At 38.4% G+C, this 9,581-nt stretch overlaps 2 protein-coding genes across 5 annotated transcripts in view; one reads left to right on the top strand and one right to left on the bottom strand.

Moving 5' to 3' along the window:
- The window catches only part of LOC306879123 (ecotropic viral integration site 5 protein homolog), a 53,671-nt gene extending 44,782 nt beyond the window's left edge, over positions 1–8,889 (bottom strand). For 2 of the 4 annotated variants that reach the window (XM_079431846.1, XM_079431844.1), the window contains exon 1: positions 8,761–8,889. In XM_079431846.1, the coding sequence (XP_079287972.1) occupies positions 8,761–8,763 (3 nt within the window). In that variant the 5' untranslated portion in view covers positions 8,764–8,889. Of the gene's footprint in view, positions 1–7,885; positions 8,134–8,760 lie in introns of those variants that run through there. The other 2 variants (XM_079431848.1, XM_079431845.1) reach the window with 1 other exon arrangement.
- Positions 1,022–2,932, top strand: LOC306879126 (uncharacterized protein). The gene is made up of 2 exons (XM_079431851.1): positions 1,022–1,773; positions 1,894–2,932. Exons 1-2 carry the CDS (start codon positions 1,750–1,752, stop codon positions 2,263–2,265), a joined length of 396 nt encoding a protein of 131 aa, XP_079287977.1. The 5' UTR covers positions 1,022–1,749; the 3' UTR covers positions 2,266–2,932.
- Positions 8,890–9,581: the final 692 nt, after the last annotated feature.

Raw genomic sequence — 9,581 nt, forward strand, 5'->3', positions numbered from 1 at the left:
GTAGGGCTGAACGATATATCGTTATCGTATCTATATCTAGATATGAACTTTCAAGATATTACTATCGAAAAAAGCAACGATATAGACGATATAGATTTCCCCTCTCCGCGCTTGCCCCGCCCTGCATACAACCCTGGCAGTCACACAACGAACATCAGTTTTACGAGTGCCCTTGAATGCACCGCTAAAGACAGCGCGCACACACTACAGAGACAGCGGAGAAATTAAAAAGAAAGAAGATGAGCGCGGGAGATAATGACTAAGCAAAAATTGACTAAGCAAGGTAGCACAACAAACATGTTTCACCACCTGAAACAACACCATCGCGTGCTGCATGAAGAGTGCATGACAATGAGAGAAACACCGGGGACTTCTCAGTCATCCCAAAATAAGCCAAAGCAAAGTTTGATTGCTGACGCGTTCAGTAGCGTAATAAAATATATACCATTATGGCCCTTTCACACAGGACGCGGCATGCGCTGCGCCTGCCGCTGGGTTCAGCGCAGCCCTTCAGAATTCAGATACAAGGCGATTTGCGCTATGCTCGCCAGAGCGAAGTAGGCGGAGTTTTAAAAATTTTTAGGGGGAGTACTATACGTCTAGTCATTGGATTGTTGTTCCACCTTTCGGTCAGCAGCAAAACATGTATCTGTCCCGTGCTAAGAAGCGAGCGATAGCAGTAGCCCTGCTAGTAATAAGAAGAAAGAGAGCAGCAAGAAAGAAGAGGCTGTGGGTGCATAAAAAACCCTGAGGTCCCTATACGACCGCAAACTTGTATGGTATAGCTCTGTAAATTCAGACACACAGAGAATCAGCTGTTCATCCATTTTGAGTTCGGCGCTTGTTTGGATGCCCCGTTTCTATTGGCCGCGCGGGGAAACGTCACAGAGCGCAGCGGCAAAAGTTGAACTATTTTGAACTTTGACCACGGCGCGCGCGCAAGCTCGCCGCTGGTGCGCTCCGCTGCGCGTGCGCTTTGGTCGGCGCAGCAACTAACCGCCCTCGCGCAGCGCAAGCCATTGAAATGAATGGGTTTCATAGCGCAGCGCATGCCGCGTCCTGTGTGAAAGGGCCTACGAGTCGACGTCCACCAGTGAGTTCTTAAAAATAAAACTACACTTTCCAAATTTTTTTGTATTATGATGTTTTTATTTTTCTGAGAAATGCTTGGTTTTCACCGAACCCGTAGTCATATCGTATCGATATCGAGATATCTGGCATGAAAATCGAGATATGAAAGTTTGTCCATATCGTTCAGCCCTAGCACAGAGGCAGCTGAAGCTACCTGAACACTCCCTTAAAAAAGAATGCCCAACCAGATGGGGATCAAGGCAGGCCATGATAAACAGAATCCTTAAACAGCATAAGGCCATTGCCCAGGTTCTTTCTAGCGACTGAAAACTCAAGACATCTCACCCTCTCTTGGCAGGACATTGACGTACTGGAGGCCATCAATAAGTCTCTTAGCCCTCTTGTTGAATTCACTGACGCACTTTCTGGAGAGAAATGTTAAGTGTCTCTCTTCTGAAACCAACCCTCCACCTTTTCAGCAATTCAATATTGGAAGTGCAGGAGGAAGACACAGACCTTGCCAAAAGCATCAAACAGAAGATAGTAGACTACCTCAATGGCAAATACAGCGACACAAGGGTTACTTGACATGGCCTCTGCCCTGGACCCAAGGTTCAAGCTTAAATATATGTCAGCAAAGACAACCGAGGGTCTATTGAAGACAGACTGACAGCAGAGATGAAGAGTGCGATGACTGTCATGGTAATAATAATAATAATAATAAATGATAATGAAAAGTTAAGTGGATTAATGTGTTGGCAATAATTTGAACGTTTAATACCACTACCTCAATTCTTATTTTTCTTAAATGTTCCCTCCCAGGAAAAAGCCCCTCTTGAGACAGCAGCAATGTCTGCTGATGTTACAGAGGATCCAGCTGCTGCTCCAAAGAAAAAGAAGGGCCTGGGCAGCTTTTTCAAGGTCACCACAGACAAAGCTGCAGGACCTCCTCTGCAACAGGATGAGGCCATAGCTCTTGAGCTACAGTCGTACCTGCAGACAGAGACACTGGATGCTGAGGAAGACCCACTGCAGTGGTGGAGGGAATCTCAGAGGCTCTACCCATGGCTGTCCAACCTGGCAAGGAAATATCTTTGCATTTCGGCCACAAGTTCTTCCTCAGAGAGTCTTCAGCACTGGCGGAAATATTGTCTCCTGCCAGCGTTCATCACTGAAACCAGATTATGTGAATAGTCTGGTGTTTCTGGCTAAAACCTTTAAGGTTTAGATGTGTAACCCTATCAGCATTTTGGCCATGTTGGCTTGAAACATGTTTACTAAGTCTGAAGTTGAAGTTATTTTCTGTTACTATTCTAATCTATTAACTTATTTATTGTTACTGACTGGAATTTGATTGTTGATTATGTTTCAAATGTAGAATGTTGTTTAGAACTTTTCAGTTTAAGGCACATATGTGAGCAAACTTATTTTGGTCTAATTTATTTATTATTTCATCTGATATTTGTATTTTATTTATTTACCTGTTTTTAAGAGATTGTGGAAATGCACTACACTGTTGATCTTATTTGCCTTTATTTTTTATGCCATTTATACATTTGAATATATTTTATATTATTTGTTTTAAGGAGAATTCATTGTCTGTTCAATAAATGTAACATATTTCCAAAGTCAATGAGTAATCGTGTAAAATAATCGTGACTTCAATAATGACCAAAATAATCGTGATTATGATTTTTTTCCACAATCGAGCAGCCCTAGTATGTAATAGAAGCAGCTCGCTCTGGGCATGTGACCAAAAGCATGAAACTTATTGGTTGTTTGGTTAGCCAGCATATGTCCTCAAAAAGACAAACTAAACAACTTCACAAATTAAGTAATAAACATTTCTACTGAACAATTCAGTCACATTTCTGCTTTTGACTTCCTTTGCTGTAATTTTCTGTGCGAGAATGATTAAGTTCCATTTAACCCAGAATCTTCCTTCAAAATGCACTTGCATAAACAGCAGATGAACACTTCATGTATAGTCGATGACATCTCACATGACCCAGATGGTCTTCTCCCATATTATGTAACACTAAAGCACTGATTTACAACCACACTTTAGGGACTTATTGTAATGGAACGCTTTAAGTCTTCAAACCAAACTAAGTTTAATGACGTCCTCTGTATGGGCCTGCAGCAGGAGGCCCGTCTCGCAGGTGGCATCTTATCTAGTGATCTTCAACAGCATGCATAAATCAAGGCTGCAGTTCTAGTTTTCCACATTGTTTGTCAAAGGGGATGACAATAACAAAGCAGCAACAATCTGAATACTGAATGATGAAAAGGCCAACGTAAGACATGATGACATAACAGCAGAGTCAATGTTAGACCAACCAATGACATTTCGCAGTGCGAGACAGACAGGAATATTACCAATAGACCTACACAAACCTTATACTAAGCAGATTTATTTTGTTGCATTGTATCTTTCCGCTCTCTTTCACCAGTCAGCACTTTACTGGTAGGGAATGTGCAAGTTTGCTTACGTCTGTGCACTACTGCCTGACTCAATCGTTTGAGGCCAGAAATTCTCCAAGTCATGCAGTCTGAAAAGGCAAGATACTCTTAAAAAGGGAACTCCGATAATGTCTGTCTGCAAAGCAAACAAGTTCCATTTGCTCAAGTCAAATGGAAGCAAGATGTTTGTCTGAGGCACATGTGTGAGAAAGGAAGGACAGAGAAAGAGAGGGAGATAAGAACAAGTTTAGACCAAGCCACATGTAGGCCATTTAGAAGATCCCCTGCAGGAATGCTCTGTTTAGGTCTTGATCTATTCAATGTGACAAATTGTATGAAATGAGATGGAGCCAACATATTTGGACCATGTGAATAAGAACAATGAGCAATCCCAATAACCGATGCTTCAGGGTTACGGGAAAAAAATAACATCAAAGCAAAGCAAGAGTTCCTCTGCCAGACAAGAAGCGCTCCAGGAGACAAGTAAAGGCAAGTCATTTGGTTGCAAGACTTTGGTTATAATCTCAAGCGAAACAGCCAAAGTTTACACCCACAAGCCACCGCAAAGACATCTGCCCTCAAAAATGACACCTTTACCCTTGAAGTCAGTCAACATCCAGCATTAGCATTCCCACAAAAAACACATACAAGTTCTGATCTAGAAGACTGTCAGAAGCATTTAGTGTAAGATTATCGGCCTGACAAATCAAGGAAGTCTAATCATATGACTAACTAACATACCTCAGGTCATAGTACAGTTCACTTCCTGAAGCTGCATGTTCCAGTAAAGTGCTACAACAGCACATAGCTATGCAGTTCGGTGTGCACAGAATAAGAAGGATGGGCTCACGACTAAAGTGGATCAGCAGCGATCAGAGGAGATCAGCTGTAATCACTGCAAAGACAGAGTTAGAGATCCAGTGGTTCACGTTTCATTCTAGCGACCTTGATGGGGCCAGAGGATGATGGTGAAAGGTAGCTATCTAAAGTGGAGAAAAGTGCTTTTTCTTTTCTTCAGTATGAATCTCATCACCCTTGAAAATGTAAACACCAAGAATATCACACTAAATGGAAGGGAGAAAAATATTGAAGTAGTTGACTGTTTTCCCAAAACCATTGATCAATTAATCGCTCCGCTCTGCATGGCCCATATGTTTACTTTTCATTAACAAATTGTAACATCTAATATTTAGTCAAAATGGACCTTTAATGGTGATCATATTACATTTACTGTGGATAAAGAGTTTTTATTAGATTTATATTTACAGTCTTTACAAAGGCGCACACTGTTTCCTCCACATAATTTAAAACTCACACCTTTTAGAACTGTTTTATGTTCAGTATGAGTTTCTTTCTACTGAATGTTATTTTCTGAAAGAGGTTTCATCAGCTGAACAATCGGTTTGCTGTTAAACAACAGTACAAACTATTGAATGTACTGTACTTCCATCCCTCATAGCCTCATTTTCATTTATATCAAAATTTAAATATGGTGCTACCCCGTTCTATAGCACAACTGATTATAAAAAAAAAAGTGTACATATGCTGTCCAAAATGTCTAAAACATAAAATCTCAAATTTGTTAGCCAGCCCTTTGACACACAAATCAAGTGTCTGACAAAACATATTTACCAGACATTAGTTTTAAAAACAGCTTTTCCTCAAACATTTGCACTGAGGTGACTAGAATGTGCTTAATACAAATGTATAATCTCTGTATTTCATTAAAATTCTGAAATAAATTACAGATTTTTTTTTCAATCAGGTAAAATCAATCATCCCTCATTCTTAATACCCTTTTTTCATATTTCACCAATTATTTTTAATATGTATAATTAAATAACTTTTAAATATTTTTCAATGTCAAGTATAGGTATTATGTTTTGTACTAGAACTCACTGGTAACCAGTGTTGGGGAGTAATTAGTTACATGAAACTGAATTCAGTTACAGTTAATCAGTAATCTGTAATCAGTTACAGTTACTTATGAAAATGTTAACGATTGCAAAGGGGGTTACATCTGATTTCTTTCACACACACTCCCACATACAGATTTAATTGATTTATTTTATAAATTGCAGTGACTGCTCTAAAATATGAAACGCCAATGTTTCAGGAATTTAGAACATGCTTATTCGATAACTCTTTTATTTCCTATATGGGTTTAATGTATAGCTATGCTTAATTTTTTAAAGATTAACTGTTTTTTCCAAGGCATTGTTAGATTCCAGATAGTGTTTCCTGTCATAGCTATGCAAAGATTTGATTTCAAAAACAGTACCAAAGCTAATAAAGTATTTCTTATGATTTTAAATATGTATTTAACCTCAGAATGACCTCAAAGTAAGTCTGATTTTGTGGTGGCTGTGCTTCAAAGGGGACACTGATCTTCCACAAGTTGGTATGATTCTTTAGGATCTTCATGAACGGTCTGCAAGATACTTTGGTTAAAATTCCTCAGTGGTTGTATAACAACACGCTTTTTACTTTGTTCACAGCGACTCATTTTGGGGCATGTCCCTTTAAATGCTAATGAGCGCTGCTCATCTGCTCCTCTCTTCTGTGGAAGAGCAAATGCGATTTGCAAATAATCATAAAAAATATAAAGTGTCAGACTAACTTCTTCTGGAGGTGCAGCTGGATCATGAACAATGGGTACTGATCTATCCTTGAGTTTGAGCCTTGAATTGTCCCTCATTCAGAAAGCAATCTGGAGTAAAATTATTTGTGCAGATATAAACGAATTTAGGTGTATTCCGTGGTACATTACCATTAAAAACTAAATTAATGCACAGTGTCCTCAGTGGCTCAGTGGTGTCGGGAGAAATTTAAAATTCTTATGTTCTTCGACATCACAAAACTACAAAACACCTGCATTGCTTACAAGACATTGTCGCTACAGCTGCTGGAGCATGGAGAAAATGATGGACTTCGTACAACTGGCTGAGGGTGAAAATATGCTAATATTGGATGGACAGTACTTCAGCGGTTGTGGGCGGGGCCTGAGCAATATGACATCATACTGCTCAGAAAATAAAAACGGCTTGTTGAGACAGTTTAGGATTTTGGGAGATTAAAAAAAAGAGTGAATGGATTTGTATCATTGTAGGGTGGTTGTGTCCACACACTGCTAAGATACATTTATATGCAAAAACCATGCAAAAGTGAATTTTGCATCCAATGTCTACTTTAAAAAAATCTTAATTCAAGAGGTAAAGGATTTCAAAAGTGTGACAGTAATCGGTGTTAAGTACTACTGTAAGGTTTACCCTGCCTGGTTTACATGTTTGAAAATGATTAACAGTTGAAAACATTAGAAATTTAGAAAAGTAATCAAATGTAATCAGTTACATTACTTTAATAAAGTAATTGAAAAGTTACACTACTTATTACATTTTAAGTGGGGTAACTTGTAATCTGTAACCTATTACATTTCCAAAGTAACCTTCCCAACACTGCTGGTAACCTACTCAACATCTCTGAAACCATTTAGGCACTAAGCAATGTAAGATCCAAGCAAATAAAGCACCATATTAAAGTGGGTGCATGAAATAGAAATACTGCCATGATTCTTGATGCATGCTTTGTGCAAAAGTATAAAGCCATAATGAATGAATGTCTCCGTTGCTGTTTATCATGGCACTCCTCTAGTTTCCCCTGATCAATGCATGCTGAGTCTCACCCCACCCTAGACTAGACATCTTAACGTGGCACTGTGATCCGTGACAATGTTGTGACCACACGCACGTGCATTAACCTCTGATGACCTGGGACTGTCGTATATGCCCACAAATATGGGCCTGTTATTCAAAACTCAAAATAATAACGTTAAAAATAAGAGAGCAAATCCACTGGGTTTTAAATGTCTGTTGGCAAACAGCCCATCGGGCAGCTCATAACATCAGTCGTACAATACACGTTTGCATGATTTGGGGTAAATCTTAATGGGAAAATGATAAACTGACAACGTATGGCAAATGTAACTTTTGTAAAAAAAAAATAATATGTTACGCATATGTGCTGACTAGTGTTAGCTGTGTCTTATTGAAATTTCTGGCTAATGGAGTTAGCATTGGTGGCTAACTGATAGTCTAGACCTCAACTTGTAATACTGGGACTGTTCTAAGAGTCTCAAAACTGACAACTCTTAAACCATATTTTAGTATTTAAACGGTGTTCTAGTAGCTGACAAGCAGCTAGATAAACTGAGCCTGAATTACTAGCTTAAATGGACAACTAACGTTATATAAACAACCACAACAAACAGCGGACGCTGGTCGGCATTCACCTCTCTCCTGCAACAGGCACACGCACACACTAAGTTAGATTAAAACGGTCTCAAACTGTTTACCTTGAAGTCTTATTCAATTCCAGGGGTTTTAGCTAAATATTAACTTTCCATGGAGCGAGGTAAAGTTGCATAACCTTGCACACAGGGTTCAAGCCCGACGTCAGCGGTCAGTTTTCACACTAGGGCAGGATTTCAACAGTCCAGTCCATAGGCTGAGTGTATAAAGCCTGTGTGCGCAGACAGCAAGGCAGTTGCCGCAGCTCCTCCAGCAGTCACTCATGCCATAAGACGACGGACAGAAGAACTGCGCATGCGCACTAATGCGCTGCCTGCATAGCTAATCAGCTCTCTACTACCCTCTGCTGTAAACAGTACATGTAAACACATGCTCTTGTCTACTTGCCGACAAAATGAACATAAAAAAAACACATTTAAAAGCGTATAATATAATAAAACTAATTTTAAAAAATCAGGGTCCACCTTGTTTTGCTCACTGTGCATCTTCGGTGACTAAATGTACAGCTATAATATATAAACAGAGGGCAACTAGTCAATATGGGAAAACATAATAAACAAAATGTAGTTATTTTAGAATCATTGACATAACAATTAGCCTATCTATTTGTTCTTCACAATACACGGCCATAAGCACGATAGCTCCAATAACTTGAATAGGCTACTAGAATACTTGAATACTAACAACAGTGAATTAAATGGAGTTCTACCTCATTACTTTGTATCTAGTTTCAACTTCAAGTCAATATTTCACATGTTGTAATGTTTTTTTTAATAATCATCCAATGTATTTCATCACTATAATCATTTTCCTCCACTGTTTTTAATTACTTGCTGCATTGAGATTGTCCTTGCTGTGTCATATTCTCTTAAAAAGGCCCCTGTGGAAAGAATAGGCCTGGTAATTGAATAAAACTCACCATTAGATGGCTAGGTCATCTGCAAAATGTAGATTTCTCATGAAAGTTAGTGAATGCATAGACTGTTTGGGGTCACTGATGGCAGAAGACGTTCTAGAGTAACTAACTTTTCTGGTTTCGCTTGGTTGTGCTGACGTAAATCTCATTTCTTTCTGATGTAGGACACACCTTTCTCTCTCCAACAATGCATCACTGACAGCTATCCAGCCTATTAGAATTGCTTTACGTGGAACCTATTTTAAGACACACAAAAAAAAAGACAATTACTTTCTCCATGTAATGAGGTTAATGTGTTCTCTTTTGAAGGTGTGTCTAACAGTTAAGCCGTTAAACACATTTTTCAGCATTTCTAAAAAAGTAAACAAATTAAGGAGAACTCTGTTTAGATTATACAAAATAATTGCTCGAGATCTCATAATGTCCATTGTTTATGTAGTTCCATCATAATGTCACTTCCACCTCATCTCAAATTCTGTAGCATTCTGTGGTAGAAATAATAGCTGGAGGAATTATATTTAAATAATATTTGTAATAATTCTAAATCATTTTAAATAAATAATAATACAGTTAAATTATCCACACTTTTCCATAATGACTAAATTAAGGACAAAAAAATCAAAATTATAGCTTGATTGCTGTCCAATGTTCACACAGCAGTAAATAAACATTAATTATTAACTAATCATTATAAAAATGTTTTGATTTATCAACATTAAAACACATGGAAAGTACAAACAAATGTATCATCAAGTGCAAACAACCATTAATAATGGATAATGTAATAATAATCACACCTCCAATTATGCAGATATAGAGACAAT

This window comes from Barbus barbus (genome assembly GCF_936440315.1).
Source record: "Barbus barbus genome assembly, chromosome: 13".
Lineage (NCBI taxonomy): Eukaryota > Metazoa > Chordata > Actinopteri > Cypriniformes > Cyprinidae > Barbus > Barbus barbus.

Bases quoted from the DNA above. Each gene is read 5' to 3' on its own strand.
- LOC306879126 (XM_079431851.1), top strand. From the start codon at position 1,750: ATGAAGAGTGCGATGACTGTCATG. The intron at 1,774-1,893 runs GTAATAATAATA...GTTCCCTCCCAG, and splicing joins AGAGTGCGATGACTGTCATG to GAAAAAGCCCCTCTTGAGAC.